Source organism: Taudactylus pleione, unplaced genomic scaffold (genome assembly GCF_031769625.1).
Source record: "Taudactylus pleione unplaced genomic scaffold, aTauple2 ptg000236l, whole genome shotgun sequence".
In the NCBI taxonomy this organism is placed as follows: Eukaryota; Metazoa; Chordata; class Amphibia; order Anura; family Myobatrachidae; genus Taudactylus; species Taudactylus pleione.
Genome location: NW_028284638.1, coordinates 5,343,512 through 5,358,551, shown reverse-complemented (window position 1 = coordinate 5,358,551; position 15,040 = coordinate 5,343,512). Strand labels below are relative to the sequence as shown.

The 15,040-nt window shown below is 42.3% G+C and overlaps 1 protein-coding gene across 3 annotated transcripts in view; it reads left to right on the top strand.

Moving 5' to 3' along the window:
• The window catches only part of GSTCD (glutathione S-transferase C-terminal domain containing), a 221,224-nt gene that overhangs the window by 145,608 nt on the left and 60,576 nt on the right, over nucleotides 1-15,040 (top strand). For all 3 annotated transcript variants that reach the window (XM_088479481.1, XM_088479480.1, XM_088479479.1), the window contains exon 6: nucleotides 11,235-11,350. In XM_088479481.1, coding sequence (XP_088335607.1) covers nucleotides 11,235-11,350 — 116 coding nt within the window. The remainder of the gene's footprint in view (nucleotides 1-11,234; nucleotides 11,351-15,040) is intronic.

Sequence of the window (15,040 nt, the reverse complement as noted above, 5' to 3'; positions counted from 1 at the left end):
AATGTTTACTCAGCATTCACAGAGGGTGCGATTCAGTTGCACACAGGTCTGTTTTGCTGATATTGTGATTTTTTTTTTGCATTGCACATGCTCCACAGTAGAGTGTACTTATCTACGGTCGAATCGGAGTCGTATTAATCTCAGACGCAACTCCATTTGCTGTTGGAAGGGCTAAACTGGATGCGTGTAGTCTAAGGGCCTGATTCAGACCCGCTCGCGAGCGCTGAGCGCTCGCAAGCGGGTCGATGGCGCCCTAGTGCGCATGCGCACGATGGAGGGAGCTCTGTCGTGCGCATGCGCGAGACCCGGGGAGCGACGGGGAAGCCGTCGCTCCAGGTCTCGCACCAAAGGGGGCGTGCTGTCAATCAACATCGGTGATTGACCAAATCGGTGATTTGGTGGGCGTGCTGGGGGCATGGCTGCCAGACGGAGGCGTTCCCATAGGAACGCCTACCGTCTGGGTCCGGCCCCACTGACATCACTAGTGATGTCAGTGGGAGTGATTTTGGCTCTGATTGAGCCAAAATCACTCCAGGGCTTGCGGTCACCGAGACCCTACCGCAGGGTCTCGTCGCAAGCCCGATGGTCGTGATGGTCTTGACCATCGCGACCATCATCATGGACGTTCGCATAAGCTGTGGGTGGTAACCCACAGCTATGCGAGCGTCCAAGAGGCCGCTCCAAGTTTAGGTAGGAGGGCCCTGATTCAGAGTGAGCGCTCTGGTCAGAGCGTCCGGCTCTGAATCAGGCCCTAAGTTTAGTTCGGGCCTGTAAACCACACTTACCTATTTTTCAAAACAAGTTTCAGGGAGATTATAGTTGGTAGAAGAATGCAGAGCGCCATTGAGGGGGGGTGTCATCCTTCACCTATTGGCTTATCGATGCTTAAATGATTGTTGCAAGATATTTCTATATAACATTAGTTACGATATTTTGATACATTTTGCAAATATTCACTGTGATGTTTCTTTTTTTCTCATTCAGCACAGTATACATGATAAATGTGATGCCTATGCAATAAATTCCAAACGCAATTTGACATTGTATGAAATCTTGCCGGGTCGACTAAAACTATATTGTTAAGTATTGTTTTTTGTGTATTAGATATTATTTAATTGTGAACACTGGACTGCCTGCAACTTATAGGCCCTACCTGTATTATTGTCTGTTATTTTCCATACCTTTATAGTATCCTCCAACTCATAACCGATACTATAATTAAACTCCACTTAAGCTGGGTACACAACTTTACAATCACTCTTTCGTTGCGATGTTTTGATCGACTTTACTGTGACCTTCTATACCCGACTGCCAACATATATTAAGAAAGAAAATGATTGTACCACCCACAGAGGCAGCACTGCTGCTGGAGTGGAAACGCAAGAACTGTGGAAGGTGTGTACACACTGCACTTTTGGTCTGATCTAGTCTGGTCGAATTGGATGAATATTAAACTGCACATAAGATGCGATCCTTCGATTCGACCAGTTTTCATCTGACAAAACATGATCAAAGGTGCATAGACAATCTTTTGATATCGAAATATCTGGTCATAATCAAAAGAAAAGCCCAATGATTGTATAAATTTGTACCCAGCTTTACTCCAACTCGAGGAATGGATTATTATCTGTAATACTACAGCATTCTTATTGGTCACTTTGAGGAATTGTGTTTTGGATCCTGATAGTACAGTATTTATTTAAACAAGCTGCTTTTAGTCCACCAGTTACTTAGAATATACTTTCCTTTAGATCTACTGAGGTAGCCATTATTTTGCTATTCTATTTTTAGATATATGTTGTTCAACTACTTTTGAACCTATATTTTGCGGGAAGGTAGGCAACTATTCTAAACTGAATGACAGAGTGTTGCATACGCTGAAATATGTCTGATTTCAGCATGTATCTATTTTACAACATATATACAGGTGGCACATCACTTAATGGGACTAGTGGCATGATCCGGCATTTCTCCACCTCATTTAAGGAGGTGAATAATCTCTATCCGAATCTACTCCGCAGTATTACTATGTATGTGAGCACAGTAGGGACATTATGTAGAAGGCAGGTACCAGGTCACGCCATTAGTGTCATTAAATGTTGCTCTATAACTAGGTGCCTACTTTCCACTTTCGTGAAGTACTTCTATGGACACATAGCTTGCAGATGGTACAAAACGCAGCTGCCAGGCTATTAACCAACCAGCCCCGTTCCAGCCACGTAACACCCATTCTCTTTTCCCTTCACTGGCTGCCTGTCAGATGGCGAATTGTTTTCAAGATTGGATTACTAACTTATAAAGCCCTACATGACCATGGCCCAAGGTACCTAAAGCATCTTCTGATTCCTTACCATCCCACTCGATTACTGCGATCCGTTGACAAAGGACTATTAACAGTACCTAGAATCTCACGGAATTTGTCTGGGGGTCGAGCTTATGGAACTCCCTTCCCCGCAGAGTTCGAGAGGCCTCCACTCTAGAATCATTCAAAAATAGACTCAAGACTTACCTCTTCACCCAAGCATTTCACAAATTGTCCCTTGTTTAAGCTTATTTTGTATTTTGTACTGTAAAAGCAAATGTAAAGCACTTTGAGTCCTTTAGCACTATATAAACAAAATTATTATTATTATTACTATTATGTGACTGCAGTCCCCAATGGTAAAGAGCAATAGGGCAACAGGTAAAGTCTTATCCAGTGACTAACCTTAATTAAGTACAACTTTCTCATTGTTCATACTGCTCATTGGAGCTTCAGTTACATCCTAAACCATGAGAATGAGGAGATCAAAGAATGTTTTTATTACATTCATAATTTTACATCTATAAATGTGCTCTCCTGGTACAATGTACTCCTTCAATTTGAGCGAACCAAATTTTTCACCCGTCACCTTTTTCACCAAGTTGACATCTAAGCCACATGCTAATCATAGTAGTGCAATAAACAAGTATGACATGAAGAAACAGAATTTGTGTTTCTTCAAAAATGGGCACTATTGAATAAAACTAAACCAGTAACTGCAAATCAACTTGCTGGAATTGGATAGGTGACGACCTGTAAAAACAAAAAGACAGATGTATCCGTTGCTCTGAAAATATAAATGAATGAAAGGATGGCCATATAAGCAATGACTGTCTATGGATTGTCATAGTCAGGGTGTTGAAAGCACGTAAACCTTGGCTTACAGATGACTCATACCATGCCAAACAAATCAGTTACATACAAATGGCTTTCACTACAACATCTTTCTTCCAGAAACTCATTCACACCAGTGTTAATATGCAGAGTTTACCTTGGGAAACGAGGTGAACGAGAGGTGGGGAGATTGTGTGAGGTTACAACTACATGTCAGTTCCTGACTGCGCTTGTTTATGTTTACACTGAAGCTATATCTATCAATCGTGTTGATATCTATGTGCCTCAAGCTGTTCACTCTTCTGCATGCTTAAAGGGGCACTGATCATTGAGATCATTACCAAAGCGCTGGAGAAACTCATGGAATGTCGGACAGAATAATTAATGATCAGACGAACAAATGCTTAGCAGAAAAGCTTTCTGGTTCAGGGCAAACAATTTTGTACATATTTCTATTTAAAGCTTTACACTTAGTACTGTGAACCTCTGTCTAAAAAAGGTTTTTATAAGAAAGTTAACCCTTGCCATGGCCATTAATAAGCATATTTTAAGAAGCCAATGATTGCTTTATTGCTGTATAAACCTGCCCTTTCCAGTAATCTAAAGGCTAAAAATCCTATATAACAGTGTGTTTTGTGTCTTGAGCAGTATACAGTAGTTTGGTTTGTGTAGTGAGTTAGTACCACGTTTACAGGTGTAGAAGCATTACCTTTATCATGGAAATAAATACAATGACATTTATGATATGATGTAGTATTGTTGTAATGTTATGTTTAATATTGGCCGTCTGCAGGTACATGATGCTTGTGGATAAAATAAAGCCTAATCATTAAAGCCTAATGAGGTGTTTTAGAACAAGCTCATACAAGATGTGCTCAAAAGCCTGCAGATTCATATTTGTTATAGTTGATCATATATAAAAGGTAAATGAACAAATTTGCATGATGTAAACGTGTAAACGACTTGTGATGGTAGTGCTGCTCATCTTAGGGGTGGATATAACAAATCAGATGCTATGTAGAGCAAGTACAGCCAGTTCTGTGCATTAAACAGCAAAAGACACCGGCTCACAGAAAAGCTTTTCCATGGGCTGAAACGAGATTCATAAGAATACAATCTGTCTATTCAGTTTTGAAATCACTGCTGTTTAATACAAGCACATGGCATATCCCTTCTATTTAAATACTGTAGGGGCTAATTCAGAGTTGAGAGGGGTGTGTTATAGCTCAAATCTAAATTGTAGGGGTCACAGGAATGGTCAGTCAGGTGGGCGGTATGGGGGAGTGGTGCTACAATTATTGTGGCCACACCCCCTTTATATAAAGTAGCCACAATTCCCAGCTTGGTACAGCAGGGGATAGGGCCACAATGACTAAATTCAGCGCACAATGTGTCATCAAACAAAGGTAGTGGGAGGTAGCTGTAGATTCTGGGAGACTTGCCTGCCCTTCCAGGAGTCCGGGAGAGCCTCTGGAGACTCTGGAGTCTTTTAAATATTCTGGGAGAGTAGTCAAGCATGAAATAAAGCTGTCCAGCATTAGCGGGCTACATGTAAAAGCAGCTAGTATTTACCCTGCATCCAAAGTATTTGCAACATGGTTTGTCCAGGTGCAAAATTACTTGCTATGCTTCCAACTCAGAATTGGCTATAATGCCTGTAGAAGTACCAGCCTACTGATGCTGATTCATATTTTGGGCAGGTTACACATAGAGGTTTTGTGATTAGTGATATGGGAGTCTATTTATCAAGCAGTGATAAGCCCCTTTAACGTAGTTTTCTATCAAAAGGGTTATTGCAGAGATATCTCAAGATGGCATTTTGTACACTTTCCAGCCCAGCCACTGTCCACAATCCTCAAATGCCATTTTGCACATGCACGGTTTTCCATCTCGCATCTGTGCAGTACCGAATTCAAGTAAAATTATTGCTATGCATATGCGGACTTATTGACTTGCACATTGACAGTACCAAATAATGAAATTCAATTATAGAGCATATGTGGCTTTATTGGCTCGCACATGCTCAGTTCCATTTAAGAAATTTATATTACAGATGTGTCTTTGTACATTCTTGCTGCAGTTGTATCAAACAGCCCCTCTTGGCACGCCAGATCATGTGAGACCCTACTAGCACTCAGCGTCTTTTTCACCTGAAAATGCGTCTTAGTCACAATGTGATGCACCAGATGACTGCGCTGATTAATTTGATATGCAATATTATATAACTCTGTAACTACTGTAAGTCTGAATCTGTATAAAAAATGCTACGATGCAGCGGCCTGTCGCTTTCTTCCACGCCAAGTTTTGTTGTACTTCATATACAGACTCAGTCTCCCACACAGATATACAAGTGGTGCATATCGAATTAATCAGCACAGTCTCCTGAGACTAGCAGAGTCGCACAGGACCTGGTGGCTCACTTGCGCCAGGCATCTCGCACCAATGGCCTATTGAGGCTAGATGTGTAAGGCCACATCTAAACTCCAAATGCGAGGGCTTAAGTGCAATGGGGCTATCAGCCAGTGCTCTACGCAACCAGCAGAGACTCTTTATTATAATCTCCAGATCCCCTGATTTTGCTTTTCATCTCATATCTCCCTTTCTGGAGAGTGACTAACTCTGAGTTTTTACAGCTGCCTTGCATAAACCACTCTTAAGCTGGGTACACACTTATACGATGTATTGTACGTTTTATTGTCCCTATATGAAACGGAACGATATATCGCAGACATCACATCGTCCCATCTGCTGTGCTGCACATCAGATGGGACAATGCAATGAACATTGTGGTGTAGTTACTTGCAGCATGTAACGATACACTGCGTTGACGTACACTGGATCGTGCAGTGTGTACAGCATGAGTGATTTTTTTTGTTACATTGGTCGCTGGGTCGCACCATTTTAGAGATGTGTCCACATACATCTATCCTCCATGCGCTACAAGTCGTGTTACACAACGCGTGAGAGCTGTGTGACTCAGTAACGCCGAGCATCTTTTTATGTGACTTTTTACCTTCAAATGCATCTTATTCTCACAGTGATGTGAATAGGGATGCACAAGCAGCTTCTGGTCCCTAAACTATAAGCTTTTCTGATCAGGTTTGCCCCAAACCTCTACTAGCTGGGAAGCAACTACAGTACACTCTTTCCCTAACCTGAAAGCAATCGGGGAGAGGAGTCTACGTACCTGCTATACTATGAAGGGATAGTTGAGGTCCTGGAAAATATGCCCAGCCAGCTCCACCACTGCGGATGCGGCTGGGGAACGATATATCGAGCTGTCATATACACCAGATCGTGTAGTGTGTGTACTAATCGCACGTTATAATGTGCCGTCGATGGGTACACACATCATCTAGTGTGTACCCAGTATTAGTATTGTCTGTAGTCGGCATGCTAGGATTGAAGCAGAAACGCTACAAGCTAACAAAGAGAGAGATTGTAGGAGCTGCGCCTATCAGGGCCGCAACTAAGGGTGGGTGAACGGAGACACCATGCAGGGCCTAGAGGGTGACACCAACACCATGCAGCCTAAATGGCCACCTGGAGACTTCTTAGGACTCACTGGTCACCATTGCACAGCTTTCCTGGTGGCAAGTGTTTGAGAGGCAGCGCCAGCACAGGGTGGAATATTGCCCTGCTACGACTCCGGGGCAAATGGTGGTGTTGCAATATGAATGCGGTCTCCGTTCATACTCCTCAATTCCTAGTCACATGCAAGAACTAGATTTAATGTGAAACATAATAAAGACAGTGCAAATACCTCATGACTCCTCCCACATCATTTACTACATAATGAGGCAGAATAAGCTAGACAAATGTAATAAGTGTATGGCCCTAAGGCAATCACCAGCAGGAATTAGACACGTATACTATTTCTCACATTGGTATTTTCAGTCAGGTGAATCCTCTGAAGAAACCACAATGATTCTGTTTTTCTACATTTGGTACGTATAGTGGTGTGGTATGCTTTGGTGAACCTTGATATTTGTGTGCTTTCAATGTCTAATGACTGATCTTGATCAACCTGCCACTGGTGTTTCCGGACACTGCGTGTATTATATTACATTGTCATTTCAAGAATGAACAGCTTCACTCAATTTATAAATAAATGGCTTCACCACTTATCCAGAAAAGATTTCAAGTGTACTAGGTATGACAGATGATCTAATTTACCAGTCACTTCTCCTAATGACATGGGATCCATTCTACCTGATTACACCATGGATATTTTGAATTAGAGCGTACACTGTAATACTTTGAAGTGAGACATCTCTTTTTACAATTTGGTCCCCTAGAGTTAGGATTACCGCACGTCAGCTATTGAATTTACCCATCTGCGGTCATTTGTTTATAGATTGGGATATGCATTGGTCTTTATTTTTGGTGGACTGTATGCCCTTAATACACTTTAATGATGTACCATTGGACTGTTATATGGGATGGGCACGGGATGCCGGCTTTAGGGATCCTGGCGGTTAGAATCCCGACGTCGGCATCCCGACAGGGTTAGATTACCGACACTTTGTTGGTCGCACCCTAAACCTAACCCTCCAGCCTTAGTGCCTAACCCTCAACCTCCCCCTAAACCCTGCTACTTATCTTTGGGATACCGGCATCGGGATTCTGACAGGTGTCGGATTTCCGGTGCCGGCATTCTGACCACCAGAATCTCACCCGTCAGTATCTTCACTACATCCCGTCTATGGGCCGGATTCAATTAGAGGCAAAAAGCGCTGTGTTTTCGCCTCATTCGCCTGTTTTGAAGTGAAGTTATCGCGTACTTTCACAGCGCACGCTCCAGCTGTTTGCCCTATTCAATTGCAGAACAGGCGAAAACGAGGACATGCGAATGGCGAAACTAGTGAAAAGGACTGTTTTTTGGGGGGCAAATCAGTCTGTACCCCATAAAAAAGCGTAAGTGATCCTGGTAATCAATATAGAAGTGTACTAATAGCTGTAATAAAAGTATTTTGGATTCCTAAATTGAGTCAAATGGTTGCTATATGCACTATTGCATTATTGTGTAAAAATTATATAAAGCAATTTCTTTGGTGAAAAATAATTGCTGTAGTTAAATTGGGGGCACATTTAAATGGGTACTAGTTTATTTTGGAGTTAATAAAGTGCATTTTAAAAAACTTTATAAAAAAACAGCTGGTGCAGCCCCCCTGCAATCCTAAAAACACCTGTCCCATCCATACAGCACCCCAATATACCCGTCCCAGTACTTTAGACACATTTTCCATCACTTTTTCACCCCAAAAATATCATGAAATTTTTAGGGGGTATTTAATATTTTTTTTTTAAGTTGTTTTGCTTTAATAGTCCAAAGGGCTCTGAACCAAAGGTCTCATTCAGACCCGCTCGCAAGCGCAGGACGCTCGCAAGCGGGTCGATGGTACCCAAATGCGCATGACGGAGGCTGCTCCGTCGTGCGCATGCGCGAGACCCGGCGAGCGACAGGGAAGCCGTTGCTCGAGGTTTCGCACCAAAGGGGGCGTGCTGTCGATGGTGAGTGACAGCACGCCCCCTTTGGAGGGCGTGCCAGGGCGTGACTGCCCAGACGGAGGCTTTCCCATGGGAACGCCTACTGTCTGGGTCCGGCCCCATTGACATCACTAGTGATGTCAGTGGGAGTGATTTTGGCTCTGATAGAGCCCAAATCACTCCAGGGCTTGCGGCAGCGAGACCCCACCGCAGGGTCTCGTCGCAAGCCCGATGGTCGCGATGATCTTGACCATCGCGACCATCATCATGGACGCTCGCATAAGCTGTGGGTGGTAACCCACAGCTATGCGAGCGTCCAGAAGGACGCACCAAAAAAAAAAAAAAAAACGCCCTGATTCAGAGCGGGCTTTCGTTCAGAGCGTCCGGCTCTGAATCAGACCCCAAGTCCCCACATTTTTAGCCCAAAATAGAGATTTTGCACATCTTTTCTCCTGCCTTTGGGTGGAGAAACATTTTTGCCTGTTTTAGCTTATGGAATTTTCGCACATACGAAAACGTCCTGGAATTGAATAGGGCGATACTTCGGAAAGTGGTGAAAACGGCTTTTCGCCTCTAATTGAATAAGAGAAATCTATAGCTCATAGTACAAGGAACTTGTCTGTATCTGCTGTTTATTCTGTTGACAGCTTTTCCATGGTATTGTTATTATTTATAGCTATTTTTTAATAGATTCTATTTTTATTTACCAAGCCATTTTTATATATTTTATATTAGCATAAGATAATGCCTGTGCTTCTTAATATATAAATATATATATATTATATACAGTTTGAGTGTGGACCTATGCATGCGTGAAATGGAAAGATTAGGCACCTTTGCACTTGTATAAATATACTGTAGCAGCGTATATTTTAAATAATGTGTTCTTATATACTGTACTGTATTATGTTCTATGTGCATATACTGAATACTAGATATTTACCACATTTTGATATTTGCACTTGACTGCTTTGCTAAATTACTGTACTTTCTAAAGTACATAATGTAAAATCTCACAAAACTTTTTTTTGTTTCAGTTTTTGAGTGTATGTTCTCTCATTTGGGGAAAAAAAGATAGAGGACATCATTTAGAGTTAGGAGCAATGAAGTTATTGGTACAAAATTTGTGTTGCAAGGGGCAAAATGTCAAATGCACAACTTGTGGAAATTACAGCAATACCTATCTCTAAAATGCAGGGTATATGTAAAGCTGACCAGTGTGAGTATATACCATTCAAATATAGGCAGTATTTGACCTGTAAGCAGGAATAATATTTTTTATAAATACCTTTGCATCATGTTTTGCTTAAGGCAACATAAGTATAACACCTCCTGCCAACTCAAGCAAGCATCAAGCGAATGCCCTGATGTTCTCTGCCATTAATCGTCATGGTGAATACTATACCTTCCTCCCCTGAAATACACACAAGTTATTATCAAATTATAATGCCTTATTAAGAGGAAAAAATACTCTGTGTCCAATGTGGCCATTCATGTGGGTGACCAAATCCAATAGATGTGACCTGATTACATGGAGTTGGCTAATGGTCCTATCCATACTAGCCACTAATATTCGCCAGTTGTTTTTCCAACAAGTGCATGAAATAACAAACACACACACACACTCAATATAAGACATTTTAGGTTAATTTGTTCTAACCAAAGGAACCAATAAACTCTCCATGAGTGAGAGACAATGGTTTGTGTGGTGCTATTAGAACAGTTTCTTGTAATGTTCAGGGTACAGATAAAATTCCATTCTGTATGGTATCTCACGCTGCCAAACAATCCATACTGTACATTATGACTACAATGATGGTATTACATGATGATGACTTAAATATAGTAGCACTGCATAATTGTTAGTGTTACCTTTCCATTGACTGCAGTCAGGGCTGTCTTAACAGCAGTGCAGACCCCTGGGCAAAGCAATGCACTGGGGCCCCTATTAAACAATCCCCTGCCGGGGATGGGATGCTATCGGTGGAGGCTGTCCCGGGGGAGGGGGGGGGGTGTTGGCTATCGGCAGAAAAACAGAAGTCATTTACAGGAAAAAACCACAAGTAACAGTCTGAACATGTACAGTACAACAAATTTGAGTGAGCTCCAGCTGGCTCCCTCCGTGTAAGTTGCAGCAGCCAATGAGAGTCTGTCTGACTCTCATTGGCTGCTATAACAAACACACAGCCGCCGCTGGTGGCTGTGTGTTGTATACTGTGTAGGGAAGACCGCTCTCACTGCGGTCTGCCCTACACTTGGGGCCCAGGGGACACTAGCGGTGGTGCAGCGGCGGCTATGGGCCCCTGCACCACAGCGGGCCCCGGTGCAATGCACTGGCTGCACTGCCGCTAGGTACCCCCCTAAGCCGGTACCCGCCTCTGCCTCCTCCACATGCAGGACTTTCAGCGGTGGCAGCTATGCGATGGGGGGTAGGGGTGCTATCGGCCACTGGCCCTTAGAATCCTTGGGCAACTGCCCATTTAGCCTATAGGTAGACACGGCCCTGACTGCAGTCATATATAATGAACACAAATAGTGCAGTAAAGTATGTTTTCCACAGATATTTACACACAGTGTATAACTTACTTAATGTTTTTTTGCTTCTTAGGCAAGATGTCCAATGACCGGGCACAGAGAAAACAACAGCAGCTAAATAATCTCTTATCGGTAGTGATTAATATGGCTAAGCCAGGCGACACTATTGTGGATTTTTGCAGCGGAGGGGTAATGTATCTAATATACATTATATATATATATATGTTCTTTTTAGATTTTACAATTTTTATCTTATTTATCTTTAATTTTATTAAGTTTTACACTATTTAAAAGCTGCTTATTACTGTTTAATAAAATATGTGAATTAACTACATAACTACATAAATCCACTGGCGCAAGTGCACTCAGTACCAAAGAGCATAGTGGCGTGCTTTGGGACGGTGGAACAGCATTGAACCCACACCCCTGGAATGGGAGCAGTTGCCTCTTTGGTGCTGCGTTTGTCAGGCATACTCTTCCTGACACATTGTTTATAATATGTCTCAGTGCATGTGCGCTACCAGGGTCCAAAGCTGGAGCTCTGTAACCTGCCACTACCTCGCACTTTGGCTATGTTCTTGTTTTCATTACCCTCCTCACGTCATAACACATGTAACAATAGCCTCAAATACTAACACCCGTCTTCTGAAATACTCTGTGCCGCTGTGAGTATATTGATGATTTCATTGACTACAGGCTGCTTTAACCCCACTAATTTTGGAATTCAGGAGTTGAAGAATGAACAATAGTATTGTTAGCCAATAAAGCACATTTTTAGGGCTTTATATAAGTTTAATTACAGATGTGTTCTTGCACATCTTTGCTGCAGTCGTGCCAAACAGCCCCTCTCGGGGCGTCAGGTCCTGTGAGACTGTGCTAGCACTGGGCGTCTTTTTTGCGTCTGTTTATGCCGAAAATGCGTCTAGGTTGCAATGCGAATAGGACGCTCCAGGAGACTGTACTGATTGATTTGATATGTAACATTATGCATGCCCTGCAATGCAGCGGCCGCAACTTTTTTCCACACCAAGTTCTGTTTACAGACTCAGTCACACATAGGTATACAAATGTTGCATATCAAATCAATCAGCATAGTCTGCTGGTGCGTCCTAGTTGCAAGGCATTGCGATTTATACGCATTTTTGGCAAAAATAATGCCTGACTCTATAGCAAAGTTGCACGGGACCTGGCGGCTCACTCACGCCAGCCATATCGCACTGTGTGATGTATTGAGGATAGATGTAGGAAAATCATAGTTAAGATAAATGCCAACATTACAAAACCACTAACATTATAGAGTATCTACCCATGGACCCCATATATTTAGGATGTTACATGGACAACTTAAGATGTGTACACACTATACAATATATTGTTTGATATATCATCCAGTCGCAGATAGGAACAATATATTGTGTACATCGTATAGTGTGTATGCCCAATGCTTTGTTCATTGACGATGCAATGAACAACGTGGTATAGTCAGGATCGGATTAAGTGCCACATGGCCCTGAGGCTGAAAATGTTCAAGGGCCTATACCGAGAAGGGGAGGAACTGTAACCAGTGCTGTGTGTGTGTGACCAGAGCCACGTCTGTGTGTACACTCCATACACTATCAGCCTCACTGTTTTCCTAAATACATAAAAATAGAAACAATAGAATAAATGTATAATTTGGTGAGAAAACTAGAAAAACTATTTTAATACTTAAAATGTATGGCTGTGTGACCAGCTAGGCAGCATCATGCTAATGATGGGCCTATTTTTATGTGAGGCCTGGAGCTGTAGCTCCATCCGTCATATTGATAATCTTGCCCTGACCATTTTGTAGGGAACTGTCAGTTATCAACTGTATCTGCTGATATGTATCTCACAATGGATAGATAGATAGATAGATAGATAGATAGATAGATAGAAATGACATGTAGAATGTGATTTTTAACCTTAACAGGCTGATCATGTGACATGCTATAGAACTGTCAGTTATCTACTGTAATGGTACATACACACGGTCAGAGTTTGTGTCAGATCTGAACGATAACGATTGTTAAAATCGTTCATATCTAATGTCAGATAACAATATCTGACATCTGATGTATTTGCAGTCAGATTTGGACGATTTAATTAATTTTAATACTGTCTGAAATCGTTCAAATCATTGGTAAAAATCGTTCAATCGTTCATCTGACAGATCTGACCATGTGTATGCACCATTACTGTTAATATGTCTACTGACCTTGTAATGTAAAATTATTTTATCCTAAATCAGAGGTTCCCAAACTCGGTCTTCAAGGCACCGTAACGGTCCAGGTTTTAAGGATATCCATGGTTGAGCACAGATGGGTAAATCAAAAGTACGAGGTACTAATTAAGTCATCTTTAAACCTGGACTACGTCTGGATCATACGTCAGGATCATACGTCAGGATCATACGGCTTGTGGCGGTTCTACAGATGGGGCTGCAGCACAGTCCAACTATCAATTAGGGGGGCCACATCAGCTGAACTGCCAGTGATGTTTGGCAGACTTTGGGGTGACAGTTGGTGTGGCTCCCCTATTTGAATTTTGAACTGTGCTGCAGCCACGACGAGTCAGCAGACAGTCAGTACATTGCACAGAGACAGGAAACATTTTAGCCCTTTTCACCCCCTTAGGAGTCGAATTTCGAAAATTCCCTACTTAGTGGGTGCCAAAGTCATAGGGGGCGATTCAATTCAACGCGATGTTGAATAGTCGCGGGAGGGAGCTCCCGAAGCTACTCAATATACCGCGCTGTTTGGGAGGACTAAGGATTTCTTCTCGCACCCCCCTGGAGATGCGAGGAGATATCTGACAAAAGTGCCGGGCACGCAGCTGTTTTTCTGCATACCGCGGCGCTAACAGCCACGCGCCCGGCACTTTGGTCAGAGAATGCCGGTTACCGCGCCTTAAAACCCTTGTTAAGGCTCGAGAACCGGCATTCTACGACCACACATCGCACCGAATTGAATAGTTTCAGGAGCTCGCTCCCGGAGCTATTCAATTCTCGTTGAATTGAATTGCCCCCACAGAGAGCAAATACTGAACGATTTCCATGTTTCTTAGGTCCAGGGGTTTGGGCGGGCAATAATGAGTCAATCAGTCAGGACATTTGATTATATACTGTGTGTATATATATATATATATATATATATATATATATATATATATTTTATCTATCATTTAGGATAAAATAAACTTAAGGTCGTAACACAACTAGCCGACGGGTCGGCTGGAAGACTGACCTACCTAATGATCGGTAAGTGCATAAACACTTGCTAATCGTTTGGCCAATGTGTCTGCGCCAACATCACAACTGGGCAGGCATTTAAACTGCCTGCCAGATGTCAGTAACCGAGTCCTTGCAGCATACTTGCAGTCAGCGTCGCTCGTGCACACAGCCAGACCTACCGATATATTGGCATCGGCTGTGCTGCAGGACAGATGACATACTGTATGTCTCTGAACGACGTCCATCGCAGACATTAAATCGGTACACAATCGCCATTGTACTATAGATATATCGTTTGTTCCGTGGAACCAGTGATTTATCTGTAAGTTTATACCCTGCATAAGATTACAAGGCCAGTAGACATCCAAAATACGAAAAGTAATCCTTTCAATGGAGCACACACATGTACTGCATAGATATTGCAAGAGAAGGGACAATAAACCATTAAAATTTTACTTTTATCGATATTAATGTAATATCCACTTTCTGGTTACTTTAATAAAAGCAGCAAAATAAAATATATAGATCAGAAAAGAAGATTAAAATCAAGGCTGCAATCTGTCTCTGTTACCCTATGGTTGTGTTATTAACACAATCCCAAATGTTGTAATTTATCCAGTATTCAGATG